This window comes from Rhinolophus sinicus, chromosome 15, assembly GCF_057876585.1.
Source record: "Rhinolophus sinicus isolate RSI-liver-muscle chromosome 15, RSI-T2T, whole genome shotgun sequence".
NCBI lineage: Eukaryota > Metazoa > Chordata > Mammalia > Chiroptera > Rhinolophidae > Rhinolophus > Rhinolophus sinicus.
In genome coordinates, this window is record NC_142515.1 from 82734932 (window position 1) to 82750053 (window position 15122).

Genomic DNA, 15122 nt, shown 5'->3' on the forward strand with positions numbered 1-15122 from the left:
ATCACTCAGTCCCCGGCACACAGGCAGGCAGGTCTCCAGAGCTTTTATTCTCTCGTGTCGGGAGGGGATGAGGCTCAGCGGCTGAGGGGCGGCCCTACGTGTACCAGATGAAGCCATAGGTGGCGTTGATGATCTCCTCATTCGTGCGCAGTCCATAGAGCTCGCCCATCATGGGGGTCACCCAGCGCGTTGTGTGGAACACAGATTCACCCACCTGCAGGGACAGCGGGTATAGGCTGTGGTGCAGCTGCCCCCTCAGTCCCACACAGCCTGCTGGCCACTGTGTACGAAGCTTCTGCCTTCCCCTAGCACCCACTACCCCTTTCAGCCCCAGGTTTTCTAGGCCACTGCTGCAGTGGCTTAGACCCCTGCCCTGCCTGTCAGGGACCCACCTTCCAGTCAGGCACATCCTTCATGATGATGGCTTCTTCCTCCAGGTTCTCCCGAAGTAGCTGCAGGATCCTGCAAGGACAGAGGAGCAAGTGGGGGGTCGGCCTGAGCACCCCAAGGGGCCCCTGCCTAATGTACCTGCCAGAACCCTCCCAATTCCACATCTCCATCATCTTCTGCCAAGAGATGGAGGAACCTGACACACTGACCCCTCTTTTTTCATTCCCTCTCCCCGGCAAACTCTTACTATCCTCCTGCTCCAGTCCCAACACCCCCTCTTGCAGGAAGCCTTCCTGTCCTCCCCCTTTGGTCTCCACATTAATTAAGTCAAGTCTAGGGCCCTCTTCAAGGACTGACGGCAGTCCCGTGTGCGAGATGCAGCTGTCAGTCTCCATCTGCATGTTGGCTGTGTCCCGCGCTGCAGGCTGGGACACTGAGGCCTGTGCCCTCCTGACCCTGGCCGTGGCAGCCCCACCTCCGGTCCTTCTCTGCCTGCAACAGCGGCATCAGCGCGATACGAGCCTCCAAGTCCTCGATCTGCAGGCGCCTGTGACACCCCAAAACCAACACTTGGATCAGATCAGGGTGGGAGGGTGGGGGGAGGACAGGCAAGGCAGACCCTTGACATTCAGGGTGATGCGTGGGGAAGGGGGTTGGGGGAAGAGGCAAGCAAGTGGGGCAGGGCGTGGGCTCTGCCCACCAGAAGCCCAAGATGGGGGGGGCCCAGCTGGCACAGGCGTTGGTCCACAAGACTGTTGGCTTCACACTTTCTTTTCAATTAAAAACTTTTTTTTAATCCTAAAATTAGCCTAGGATAATTGCAGTAAAGGGGGAGGGGGGGCATTCATCACGGGGCTCTGGGCCTTACAAAACCACGTCCCCTTCATCTCAAAATAACCTCGGGTGTGAGCCCCAGGCAGGCGGCTCCTTTCTTCTCCCAGCTTTTCTGTGTCTTCCAAGCCACCAGCCCTGTCTGTGCTGAGGGGTGGGGGGAGTGGAGCTGGATGGGCCCAGGGAGTGGTCTCCGACCCTGTCCGCTCATTACCAGGAATCTTACAAAGGCACAGGGAAGGGGCAAATGAACTTCCGCCCCCCTCCCCCAGCCCCACTCCTCAGGCTGCTGCCCTCACCATAGGCAGTCACTACCATGCCCCCTGGGAGTCTGCGCCGGGTCTCACCTTTCCAGTGTGGGGACCTAGCACAGAGCACCCAGTAGGTGCTCCTCACTTCATTCAACAATGTGGGGCCCCCTCCATGAGCTGGGCCTTCTCCAGCACCAACCTCAGAGATTCCTGGCTTCATGAGGGGGCGCTAAGGACACATGACACAGGTGGGACAGGGTGGAGAGGCCCAGCCAGGGGGGATCCCATGAGGAAGAGTCAGCTGGCAGGGCATCAGGCGAGCTCCCAAGCAGCTGGAGTCGGAGCCGAGGCCACCGCAGGCCTTGGCTCCTCCAGCCCTGCACGGCTGGCCCTTGCTTTGCATGATCTGCTTTCTAAGCCCTTAGAGCATCATGGCCTGGTCACCTGGACAAAAACCTACTACGAGAACCTGTCCCAGGCCTGCCCCTCTACCTCCACCCTATGAGCTATCCTAACCTGGACCCTCCTGTCGCCAGCAGCAGAGGCCGAGGGGTGTCTGGGTAACACCTGGAGGCAAGCTCCTTGCTTACTAGTTAATCCTCAGTGGTAAAGCCCAGAAATAGACCTGCTGGGTCGCCAAGGCCTGGGGGTTGACGAGGGGCCCTGATGTACCCAAAGTCCACCGGCATGGGCCCACCCTCACCTGCGCTCGCGGTTCCACCTCGTCATGCTCCAGTACCCGAAGAGCAAGGTCCCAATGCCCACGGCGAACATGCTGTAGCCTGTGGACAGAGAAGCACCGGCTCAGCACCCGCAGGAGGGACAGGCCACCCTTGTCATTTCTTCTTGTGAAGCATAATCTACTCGCTGTGCAAATATTCCACAAATATGGACGAGGGAGAAGGTGAGAGTCCATGACCCCTTCCTAGAGATGGCTCACATTTCTTCAGACTTTTTTTTTTTTGTCTCTGGGGAATGTCCACCGCCCCCTCCCTTCTCCGCAGCTGCAGAATACTTTCTTTCACGGTCACCCACTCTGCGGGCAGGAGACATCAGGCTGCCTCAGCTTCTCTCTTACAGGCAAGGCTGTGCCCCTATGCTGGGTTTTCTGGAAGGTAGAGGCAGGGTAGGGACTGCAGAAGGGTCCATGGGTCTAGATGTTTACGGCTGGGTGGCCTTGGCCCGACCATCTTCTAGAAGTTTGGTTCCCAGTCAGATGGCCAGTCCCCAGAGGAAGTTTGGTGTCCATGACTGGGTCCCAGCTCCATGGGGGCTCCTCCTCCCTGGGCCACCTCCCTGCATGCTACCCACAGGGGGCTGCATGGGGCTGCCAGAGGCAGGCAGTGCCCTGCAGGGGCTGCCTCCCACATCCTGGGCTCCTGGATGCTGCTGCTCCAGGCCCAGCAGGGCCAAGCCCCTACGCCCAGACTCCAGGGGACAGGCTGTCATGAATATTTACTGAGCACCAGTGGGCATTCAAGCTGTAATCCTGACTGACAGACTGTGGGCCTAATGGAGTCTTCAGGGAGGCCCAGTCACCTGGGGCCTGGTTCGCCCTGCACCCCCTCTTCTTTCGAGCCTCATCTCTTCTCTGGCCAGACCTCGTGGTTGCTGTGACACACGGACAAACTCAGCCAGATCAAGCTCCAGTTAACACCCAGTAAAGGACCGGTAAATGGTGGGTAAGGCCACTCCCTGGGTCTTGTGGGGGGACAAAGTGGGGGCTCTTTCTTCTTCAGCTTGGCTCCTGCACAGAGCTCATCACACACCTCTCCTGGACCTGGAGATAAATGAGACATTGGTTCCATTTTTCCCCTTTGAGGTCAACCAGTTAAAACCCCAGCTTAGGGTAAGACAGTTCCACATTATGGGTCCAAGTCAGCGAGAGCACCCTGGTTCCTGTGCTGAGGACAGGGTCCCTCCCGGCACACCCAACTGGCTACTTGTGCTGGGCATTTCAGCAGAGCTGCCCCATTCTTTTCAATAGGTGCACAGAGGCCCAAGGGCCTCCTCTTCTGACCCTGCCCCAGGGGACAGATCTGGGCTCTTTGTCAAAGCCCCATGTCCTTACACCAACCACCCAAGTACGGGCCCATCTGTGAGATAAATTCCAGGACTAAGGCGGCCTTTACAATGGTGCAGTTCTAACTCATCTCTTCCTCACTGACGGCTTCGAGGGTGGGATCCCAGGTCTCTCTGGAGCTGCCAATATGGTGGGGAAGGCTGAGGGGGATGCCCGGAAGGGTGTGTAGGCCATGCCTAAAGAAGACCTAAATAAATGGAAATGCACCCCGTGTTCACGGATCGAAACCTAATATTGTTCAAATGGCAGCACTCTACAAATTTAGTTACATCCAAAGCAGTCCCCATCAGAATCCCAACCATCCCTGCCCACCATGACAAACCCAACCTTCCCCCCACAGTCCCACAGAAATTGACAGGCAGATTGTGAAATTCATATGGAAATGCAAGGGACCAGAACAGCCAAAACCATTCTGAAAAAGAAGAACAAAGTTGGAAGCCTTGCACTTCACGATTTCAAAACGTATCACGCAGCTGTGTGTACTAGGCAGCGTGGCTCTGGTATAAGGATAGACATGTACATCGATGGAACAGAGCTGAGTCCAGAAATAAACCCTCACATTTATGGTCAATTGATTTTGGACAAGGGTGCCAAGACAATTCAATAGGGAAAGAATAGTCTTTTCAGCAAATTAGACAACTTGATAGCCACATGCAAAATAATAAAATGTGTTCCTTCCTTCCCCTATCCACAAAATTTAACTCCAAATGGATCTTATCTTAATGTAAGAGCTAAAACTATAAAACTCTTAGAAAACAGAGGAGTCAGTCTCGGTGACCTTGGATAAGGCAATGGTTTCTTACGAGACACCACAAGCACAAGAAACAAAAGAACAAAAAATAGATGAATTGGACTTCACTGAAATTAAAAACTTTTTTTGCTACAAATAATACCATCGACAGGCTGAAAAGACAACCTATGGGAGAAAGGGAGAAAGTACTTGCAAATCATATATCTGATAAGAGACTTGGTAACTATATGTAAAGAACTATCAAAACTCAGTAAAAAGATAAACCCAACGTAAAAACATGTAAAGGATTTGAATAGTCATTTCTCCAAGGAAGCTGTACGAATGGCCAATAAACACATGAAAAGATGCTCAACACCATTAATCACCAAGGAAATGCAAATCAAAACCACAATGAGATACCACCTCATACCCCGGAGGATGGCAAGACTCAAAAAAAAAAAAAAAAAAAGGAAAATAATTGAAATAATTAGTATTGTTCAGATGTGGAGAAATTGGAACTCCTATCCATTGCAGGTGGCAACATAAAATAGTACAGCCAATTTGGAAAACAGTTGGGCAGTTCCTCAAAATGTTATTTGTGGAGTTACCATATTTACCATGGAGTTAGTGACCCAGCAATTATACTCCTAAGTGAAATTTCACCTAAGAGAAATGAAACACATGCCACATAGACACCTGCACACCTTCTTCATAGCAGCACCATTCACAACAGGCAAAAGGTAGAAACAACTCAAATGCCCATCAAGTGGTAAATGGATACACAAAATGTGGTCCATCCACACAAGAATATTATTCAGCCATGAAAAGGAATGAAGCACTGTCAACCACAATTTAAAAAAATATATTTTAAAAAGCATTTAAAATGGTAAAAAAAAAAAAAAGGTGTTTTCAAAGATGAAAAAAGGAATGAAGCACTGACACACTACATGAACATTAAAAACATCACGCTGAAAGAAATCAGCAAAAAAGGACACATTGTGAATGATTCCATTTATAGGAAAAGTCCAAAAGAGGCAAATCCAGAGACACAAAGCAGATTAGCGGTTGTCAGGGGCTGGGGGAGAATGAGAAGTGACTGCTAATAGGTACGGGGTTTCTTTTGGGGGTGATGAAAGTGTATAAATTTAGATCATGGTGAGTTGCACAACTGCAAATAAACTAAAAAGCAGTGATTAGTACACGCGAAATGGGTGAATTATACGATATGGAATCCCAATAAATATATTAAAGACACAAGAAAAAAAAGGCCACACACTAGGCACAGGAGGGAGTACAGAGAGGAGGTGGGTGTGAGAGATGAGAGGTGGGGGCAGCAGTCACTTTGGGAGCAGCTTGGATTAAAGGCAGCCTGAGCCAGCTTGTCACTTTCTGGGACGCTAGTGGTGAGTGGTCCGGGGAAAGAGAAGGGCAGCTGGTGCGCTGGGGCGCTGTGGACCACGGCTCAAAAGAGGCAAGGCTGGAGGGCCAGGAGGACAGAGGATGAAGGCAGGGCACTGGCTAGAGCACAGGGCCTTGCACTTGCTCTTCCCTCCTCCTGGGGGACTCCTCCTCAGAGAGGTACCTTTGGCCCACCCTGGCTAAAGCAGGCCCCACTACTCGCCACAGCAGGAAATTCTGGAGTGATGTGTCTATCTCCTCAGCTAGACAGTGGGCTCCTTGAGACAGGGCCTACAGCCACGTGCACACTCCACAACTAGTTACTGAATGAATGCGCGTATACAAGCAAAGACCATACCACCAAAAGTGTATCTTCCTCACCCCTGTGCAGCCAAGAAAGACTGGGGTGGGTTTGTATGTGCTACAGTGAAAGTCGGTGTAAAGGGGTATGATTAGGAGACCCAACCCCAGGGAGTGGTATTGAAAGCCCACGGGAGACACAGCTGTGTCATGAACAGGAAGAGGACTGTGATAAAAGGTATGTTTGTGACTTAAAAAAGAGAGCTGCTGACTGCGGGGGGAGCCCAGGGAGGCCCGATGGCTGTGATCCCTCCGCAGCCTGGTCTGGATAGAGGTCACACAGGAGTCTATGTGTAAACAGACAGCATGCAGCACACTCGAGGGGTGCTCGGACCTGGGTGTTGTTATACCTTCAGAAAAGAAACGAAGAGACTCAGATTACATTGTATTCGTTCAATCTTCTCTAGGATGAGTTGAGTGGCCCCACGTGGTGCCAAATCTAGCTATAAGCTGTTTTTGTATGGACCTCAGGCTAAGAACACTTTTAGGTCTTACAAACAGTTTTTAAAAAGCAGCAGCAGCGGACAGAGACCATCTGGCCAGCAAACCATAAAATATTTATCTGGCCCTTACAGAGAAAGTTTGTCATCCTCTGTTCTGGGATACAAAAAAGCCAAGAAGGGGAGGGGGAGGATGAGTTTTCACTTGACATTAACTTTTCTACTGTCTGAATTATTACACTTTTTTTTTACCATGCCCATTAATTATTTTTTAATTAAGGCATGATTTGTATAACATGCACAGACTTTAAATGTAAAGTTTGATGATCGACAGCAAATGTATTCACCCTTAAATTGTTTTGTATTTCTCTGTTAACCCTGGGTGCAGAGTATGGGTGCCTTTTACTTTCTCTCTTACATTGTTCTGTGACGAATCTAACAACAAATTTTTAAATGTTACTTAGAACATTTGAAAACTTGAAGAAACACATATTCCTGGAACATCCTGCAGGTGGGGGCCACCAGCGAGGAACCACCGCACAGAACATCTTTTAAATTCCCTCGGTGGTCCTGGCGGGAGAGGTCAGTTGCCCCACCTGTGAAACCGAAGCGGGGCGCAGGGCTGGGGGCTGGGGCGCAGGCTGGACTAATCTCAGTTCAGCCTACCGTGAAATGGGAATAATTAACAAGACCGACTCCTGCGCTCTTACGAGAAGGAAATAAAGGGCTTAGTAATCGCTCGACAAGTTACAGCAGTTACCGTTGTTGTTACCACTGAAGCTATCTGGGATCCCCAAGCTCCGCCTCTCGTCACACCGCAGGTAAACTGAGGCCCGCTAGCCTCCCCAGCGTCCCGCCCCCGCCGCGGCGCCCAGAAGGCCCAGATCCTGACACCCCGGCGCAGGCGGACACTGACCCGACAGTCCCCGACGCGGAAGGTTGCGCTTGTAATCTATGGGGCCGTAGCCCCCCGGAGGGGGCATGTCCTGCTTCACCTTCGACGCCGCCATGTTCGCAGGGACTTGCACCTCCGGCCGCGGACGGAAGTGACGTAGCCGGCAGCCGCCGCCGCCACTAAGAGTGTGGCGGAAGCTGTCGCGCGTGTCTTGGGCTGGGCCAACGACCCTCAGGCGCTGGTGTAGCGACCCCACACCAGCTCGTGCTGCGGGGCCCGGCTGCGGCCGAGGAATCCTTCTTTCCTCTTCTCCCGTCCGGGGCGTAACCGCCTGGAGCCCGTCGGGTCGCCCGGGTCCTTGCACTAAAGGACATCGCGTTGACCTTCCCGCTGGGGCATTGCTCAGGGCATTCAAGATCCCGAGGGGGCCAGTTCACCGAGCTAAGCCCCCTTTCCCGTTTTCTCCCAGTCGGGAGCCCAGGGCTCCACATGGTCAGGGCTGGGTACAAGAAGTTGGTGGGGCGGCTACTCGTATTTGTCACTCGCGAGGAGCCGTCCCAATCCCAGGCACGGATTCCGCTCCCCAGTGGCGGTTGGGAGCCCTTGCTAGTGGCCTCTCATCGGGAACTGGACTATTTAGAGCGATTATGAGTCACAAAGCCCTAGGGCCTTGGGGAACCCCGGCGGGGCGGGGTCCGGGGGCGCCCACCCCGAGGCGGGGTGACGCCCGCGGTCACTTCACAAGGCAGAAATTGTTACCTGGGCAATAAAAGGCACCGCGGCGGTGGGGACCCGGGAGTGGGCACATGGGGGTGCGGGTGTGCAGGTGCCAAGCGCCATGGGTTAGGCCCGAGATCGGAGTCCGGCCGCCCCCCGACAGCAGCCGTCTCCTGCTCCCCGCGCGCCCCAGGCGCCACCATGTCGGGCGACAAACTCCTGAGCGAACTCGGCTATAAGCTGGGTCGCACAATAGGTGAGGGCAGTTACTCCAAGGTGAAGGTGGCCACGTCCAAGAAATACAAAGGCACAGTGGCCATCAAGGTGGTGGACCGGCGGCGCGCGCCGCCCGACTTCGTCAACAAGTTCCTGCCGCGTGAGCTATCCATCCTTCGGGGCGTGCGGCACCCGCACATTGTGCACGTCTTCGAGTTCATTGAGGTGTGCAATGGGAAGCTGTACATCGTGATGGAGGCGGCTGCCACTGATCTGCTGCAGGCCGTGCAACGCAGCGGGCACATCCCCGGGGGGCAGGCGCGCGACCTCTTTGCACAGATCGCCGGCGCTGTGCGCTACCTGCATGACCACCACCTGGTGCACCGCGACCTCAAGTGCGAAAACGTGCTGCTGAGCCCAGACGAGCGCCGCGTCAAGCTCACAGACTTCGGCTTTGGCCGCCAAGCCCACGGCTACCCCGACCTGAGCACCACCTACTGCGGCTCGGCTGCCTACGCATCGCCCGAGGTACTCCTGGGCATCCCCTACGACCCCAAGAAGTATGACGTGTGGAGCTTGGGCGTCGTGCTCTACGTCATGGTCACCGGGTGCATGCCCTTCGACGACTCAGACATTGCCGGCCTACCCCGGCGCCAGAAGCGCGGCGTTCTCTACCCTGAGGGCCTCGAGCTGTCCGAGCGCTGCAAGGCCCTGATCGCCGAGTTGCTGCAGTTCAGCCCATCGGCCAGGCCCTCGGCGGGCCAGGTAGCGCGCAACGGCTGGCTGCGCTTGGGGGACTCCGGCTAAAAGTCGGGGTTCCCTCCATTCCCACCGCCCCGAGCACTGCGCACGCACGAGGCGCGCTTCCAGAGTCCCGCGAAGCCGTCGCGTGCCAGTGCGCATGCGTTCTTTCCCCTTCCCTCTTCCTCGACGGCGGGGGCCTCAGTCGCCCCTGTTTGGAATCTAGTTCCTCCACAATCCGGAGAGCAGGAGGGCGCGTGCGTATTCTCGATTCTCCGCAAGAAGGCCCCGGGAGGGGGCTGGACGAGGAGAGAAAAGCATTGCGCCTGCGAGGAATGAGCGACCACTGCCCGGCGGGTGTCTGCTACCTACGTGGAGGAGCTGCTGGCGAGGGCAGGCGCACAGAGTGTCCGTTGCCAGCCTGCCGCCCTTGCAGCTGGGAGATGGCGCGCTCCAGGAGCTGCCCCGTTTGTAATTTGCAATAAACTCGCTCTTCCTCGCACCTGGCTCTAGCAATGGCCCCCTTTTACAGAGCAGGGGAGAGGGGTTCGCTCCCCGGGGCAAAGCAGGCGCGGGTACTCCATTTTAGAGAAAGACTTAAGAGTTTTTGCTCCAGTTCTCAAAAGGGAGTTGGGAGGTTTCGAACCCGGACCTTTTGGGTCCCCCAGCCTAAGCAGAGTCGAAGGGGCTTTGAGGTCGTTCCCTGGGGTCGTGATGATCCTGGGAATGGAGATGCTGGTCTAGGGAGCAAGGACTCAGCACCCTTCTCGTGTTTAAGGATGGAATGGAGGGAGGCAGGGGATGTCTCCACATAAGCTGAGCGTTTAGAGGTGAGGAAATTGAGGCCCACACAGATTTCACCTGCCCGAGGACACAGCTGCGATTTGAACCCAGATATGGCTGAAGTGAGGTAGGGAGGTGGTGGAAGTTCTCCTCATGAGGGCCCCTTCCTTGGTGGGAGTAAGAGGCTAGGGAGGTCGCGGCTGAGGTGAGTCCACCGGGCAAGCTGGTTCTTTCAGTCCCGTCTCCACACCTGCTCTGCCAAGCTCTGGGACTCAACAAAGGCTTAGATCCATCCCTGCCCTCAGGGAGGTGGCAAGTGAAAAGTGAAGTAAAAAAGAATTGCGTGGGAATTAAAAAAAGTTACCTTGTGCTACATGCCGGGTGGGGGTTGACACAGGAGGGATTGAAAGCAGATATTTGAGCTGAACCCTAAAGGAATCAGCCACTGGAAACAACAGCAAGTGTTCCACGAGTTCCCAAACAGGATGGAGCTGGCAGTGTTTGAGAACTGACGGGGAAGCTCCTGTGGCTGGAATGGAGAAGAGGTGAAAAGGTAAAGGGGTATGTCTGTAGAGGGGACCCCATAGAGCTTGAGGTAAGATCGGGTTTGCTACGTTACTGGTATGGGAAACGTCTCCCTAAGCTTTAATCCTGTCTCCATCTGAGGCCCATGACCAGTCTCTAAGGAGGCTGCTCAGGGAGTCTGACCTGCCCCACCCCGGCTCACTCACCATCCATGGCTCTCAGGTGTCCTGGGGATTAGGTGCCAGCTCTCCCTTCACCCCCTTCAAATAGGCTGTGTCCCCACCCCACTCATTTTGCAGATAAAACTGAGGCTAAGAGGGGGAGTACCTTGCCTCCAAGCCTGGCTGGTTCACATCTACAACAGGAAACCCAACCCTTCTGGTTCACACTGGAAGGGTGCATCTCCAGACATGGACTGTACCTCAGGCTCTACACCTGGAAAATGGGAACAGGAATTCATCCTTGGGGTTGTTGGGAAGGGCTGTGGCTCACTGGAGGACTGTACCTCAAGCCTTCTCAAGGCTCCCACTGCACTCAGAATGAAACCCATTCTCACCCGTTCCCCGTGGCCCAGCCACTCTGCTCTTCTTGTCCTGGACCTGCCAGGCTTGGGCACATCTGAGACTTGGTCCCACTTCCAGCAACTTTCTCCTTTTCATTCAAGATATGGCCTAAAAGACCACCTACTCCATCATTCCGTTCCCTCTTGGCCTTTGTCACAGGTACATTCCCAATGCCCGGGGTATGGCACGGGCCTTTTTCTGTCCCTCGCTGATGCAATCTGTATGAGCGGTGGGCCAAAGTATCCTCTCGCTCCATGGCCACACAGCCATGGCTTCATTCAGAAGGAACAAGTTTTCAGGGACCAGGGCAACTATCCCATTGGTTGGCAGGAGGAACTGAGACTCACCCCTTGTCTGCTGAGGAGCCTGTGGCTGATCCAACAAAGACTCACTTGAAGGTTGAGTGCAGAGCCAAGAAAGCACCGCATAAGTGTGCTTCTCACAGTCAGAGTTGCAGCTTGGGGCACCAGTCAGGATGTTACAGGTAGACCAGGATAGGTTTGGGTTTAATTTCTGTCGTCAGCTCTGTGCCTGCCCAGGTGAAACCACGCTGGCTATTGGGGAGGGCAATTAGCGCTCCACCCCCCCACCCCACCCCCACCCCCACCCCCATCAGAGTCAGGATGTCTCAACAACAAAAAGAATCAGCAAGAAAATAAAAGCACCTAGGAAAATAGTGGTAACATGACCAGTGACCAGTTCTCACATTACGAGTAAACTTTGAAAGTGTCAACAACAAAACAAATTTTCACCAGTAATTGTATTATTTCAGGGCCTCGCTGGGTGGCTCCATCTGTACTTAGAACCCACACCTATAATATCCTGTCCTGCAGCAAAGACACCCAGTGTGGAGCTAAGCCTGAAAAGCACTTCGGAAAAACCAATTACTCCAGGCTGGAAGCTGGAAAGGAACTAAGAGCCAGCCCGAGGGACAAAGCCCACTGAACTCACCACTCTCTCCCAGGCCACAAAGCCCCAGGTTTTGATGGAGATGGAGGCCTGGGGGCGAGGCCATGGGGCCCAGTTGTGGAAGACTCCCTCCCCATGGGAAGTGAAGTTTGAAAGAAGCCCAAGCAGATGTCTCAGCCTTTGCTCCCCCGTTAACCAAGGGTCACCCTGCTGCCCTTTCCAGCCTCCAACCTGTCCCAGCGCTGGGATGAAATAACGCAGGGAAATCAGGGCTGAAGGGGCAAAAGAAAAATACAGCCAACACATAGTCCATTTCTTTATTGTTCTTCAGGTTCTAAAACTTCCTCATGACACCATGTATAACCATTGATTCCAGCCTGTTTATTGGAACGTCTATTCTGGATTGGTGGTCAACTTTTTTGTTTTACATTATCAAAGATTTAGTCACAATAAATACAAGTGATTCCCCCCCCCAAAAAAAATCCTCCTCCCAAATACCCTGCACTAGTGTAACTGTTTATTACACTTTCTTTGTTAAGAATTATAAAACTTTAGCTGTCATTTAAAAAAAGCGCAGTCCAAGTTCTTTAGGCAAACGTTATGTGCAGCATAAGTCGGCATAAAAAATAAAAATTAAAAAAAAAAACAACACCCTATGATTGCAGCAAAAAGAAAAAACTACCTAGGAATAAATTTAACCAAGGATGTGAAGGACCTATATGCTGAAAACTATGACATTTTTTAAAGAAACTGAAGACACAAAGAAATGGAAAGACATTCCATGCTCATGGATTGGAAGAATCAACATAGTTTTAAAATGGCCATATTACCCAAAGCAATATACAGATTTAATGCAATCCCCATCAAAATCCCAATGGCATTTTTTTTAAAGAAATCGGAACAAAAAATCATCAGATTTGTCTGGAACCACAAAAGACCCCGAATAGCCAAAGCAATCTTAAGAAAAAAGAACAATACTGGAGGTATCATACTTCCTGACTTTGGCTTGTACTACAGGGCTACAATAATCAAAACAGCATGGTATTGGCAGAAAAACAGACACATAGACCAATGGAATAGAATTGAGAACCCAGAAATAAAACCACATAAATATGGACAGATAATTTTTGACAAAGAAGCTAAAAACATACAATGGAGGAAAGACAGCCTCTTCAATAAATGGTGCTGGGAGGATTGGATGGCCACGTGCAAAAGAATGAAATTGGACTGCTATCTGTCACCATGTACCAAAATTAATTCAAAATGGATCGAAGACTTAAGCATAAGACCTGACACAATAAACTGCATAGAAGAAAACATAGGTACTAAACTTATGGACCTTGGGTTCAAAGAGCATTTTATAAATTTGACTCCAAAGGCAAGGGAAAAGCTAAAATAAACGAATGGGACTATATGAAACTTAAAAGCTTCTGCACAGCAAAAGAAACCATCGACAAAATAAAGAGGCAACTAACTGAATGGGAGAAGATTTTTGCAAACAGTGCCTCTGATAAGGGGCTAATATCCAAAATATACAAGGAACTCATGCAACTCAACAACAAAAAAACAACCAACCCAATTGAAAAATGGGCAGATGACCTGAAGAGACATTTCTCCAAAGAGGACATACAAATGGCAAATAGACATATGAAAAAATGCTCAACATCACTAATCATCAGAGAAATGCAAATAAAAACCACAATGAGATATCACCTCACCCCAGTCAGAATGGCTATCATCAACAAGACAAATAGTAACAAGTGTTGGAGAGGCTGTGGAGAAAAAGGAACCCTCATACACTGTTGGTGGGAATGCAGACTGGTACAGCCGCTATGGAAGGCAGTGTGGAGGCTCCTCAAAAAATTACGAATAGAATTACCATATGACCCAGCAATCCCTCTCCTGGGTATCTACCCAAAAAATCTGAAAACATTTATACATAAAGACACGTGTGCTCCAACGTTCACTGCAGCTTTGTTTATGGTGGCCAAGACATGGAAACAACCAAAATGTCCTTCGATAGATGAATGGATAAAGAAGTTGTGGTATATATACACAATGGAATACTATTAGGTGGTAAGAAAAGATGAAATAGGAACATTTGTGACAACATGGATGTATCTTGAGAGCATAATGCTAAGCGAAATAAGTCAGACAGAAAAAGCAGAGAACCATATGATTTCACTGATGTGGTATATAAACCAAAAACAACAAAAGAACAAGACAAACAAATGAGAAACAAAAACTCAGACAATAGTTTGGTGGTTACCAGAGGGTAAGGGGGGTGGGGGGTGGGAGATGAGGGTAAGGGGGATCAAATATATGGTGATGGAAGGAGAACTGACTCTGGGTGGTGAACACACAATGGGATTTATAGATGTAATACAGAATAGTACACCTGAAATCTATGTAACTTTACTGTCACCCCAATAAATTAAAAAAAAAAAACCCTATGGCAGAGCAACAAGGACCACCTCTTCCATTATCGACACACGTGAGAATGTTTGTTTCTATTACTTATACAGAAATCTCCTCCCCGTCTCTCCACCCATAGGAGAGTGACTTGGGGACACACAGCAGGGTTGTACTCAGTCGCTTCTTTCATTCCCTCTACATTAGGGCTAACTTTTTGCTTCATGGTCTTGAAGACAGCCAGGACCAGAGGCCCCTGGAGAAGCGCCCTTCTCTGGCTTGTTCAAAGGTGTGGGCCGGTATCAGTTGGGATACTGTGGACCACAGCTCCCATGACATGGGCAGGACAGCCAGAGCCCTTAGCAGCTCCCAAGGGGATATACGTAATACCTGTATATGCACTCAGCCAATTCAAATATGCTGTGGCATAAAAACAGGAGGAATAAGCTTTGTGAACCTCACACCCCAGTCCACAGAGAAGCTGACATTTCCAAGTTTCCAGTTACTGTCGGGTTCGTGTCAGTAACTAGGGACTATTACATTTGTCAATTGGGCCTGGGCGCTCCCACATTCTCACTGCTCCTGATAACCAGGTCCTCTCAGCCCTGACGCTCCTGGGGGGACACCAGGACTGCACTGTGGCCAATTCTGAGGGGGTGAACTTTGCTGCTGGGAGAACTCCCTTAATGGTAATATCTTTTCTTACTATATTCAAACCCCACACCCAGAGAGGTATTTAATAATGCCTTTCCTATAGCATCTTCAAGTTCAACGCACAACCACCCATTTGGGGCTTGTCATAGAAGTTACACTGCAAAGGCGGAAACTGAAGAAAAAGGGGGATAGGAATTCTGAGACAGTAGAATGAACTAAAGATG

General features: G+C 51.3%; 2 protein-coding genes across 3 annotated transcripts; one reads left to right on the plus strand and one right to left on the minus strand.

Moving 5' to 3' along the window:
* Nucleotides 1–26: 26 nt before the first annotated feature.
* On the minus strand, nt 27–7556 carry NDUFA13 (NADH:ubiquinone oxidoreductase subunit A13). 2 transcript variants are annotated; one of them, XM_019736967.2, is made up of 5 exons: nt 7400–7556; nt 2176–2254; nt 866–937; nt 393–462; nt 27–214 (listed from the first exon to the last, which is right to left on the minus strand). In XM_019736967.2, the coding sequence occupies exons 1-5, from the start codon at nt 7491–7493 to the stop codon at nt 95–97; spliced, it is 435 nt and encodes a 144-aa protein (XP_019592526.1). In that variant the 5' UTR covers nt 7494–7556; the 3' UTR covers nt 27–94. The 2 variants fall into 2 exon arrangements, with proteins under 2 accessions (XP_019592526.1, XP_088648489.1); XM_088792363.1 differs by lacking the exon at nt 866–937.
* Nucleotides 7557–7702: 146 nt separating this feature from the next.
* On the plus strand, nt 7703–9554 carry TSSK6 (testis specific serine kinase 6). The gene has a single exon (XM_019736966.3). It carries the CDS (start codon nt 8297–8299, stop codon nt 9116–9118), a length of 822 nt encoding a protein of 273 aa, XP_019592525.1. The 5' UTR covers nt 7703–8296; the 3' UTR covers nt 9119–9554.
* The last annotated feature ends 5568 nt before the right edge of the window (nt 9555–15122 follow it).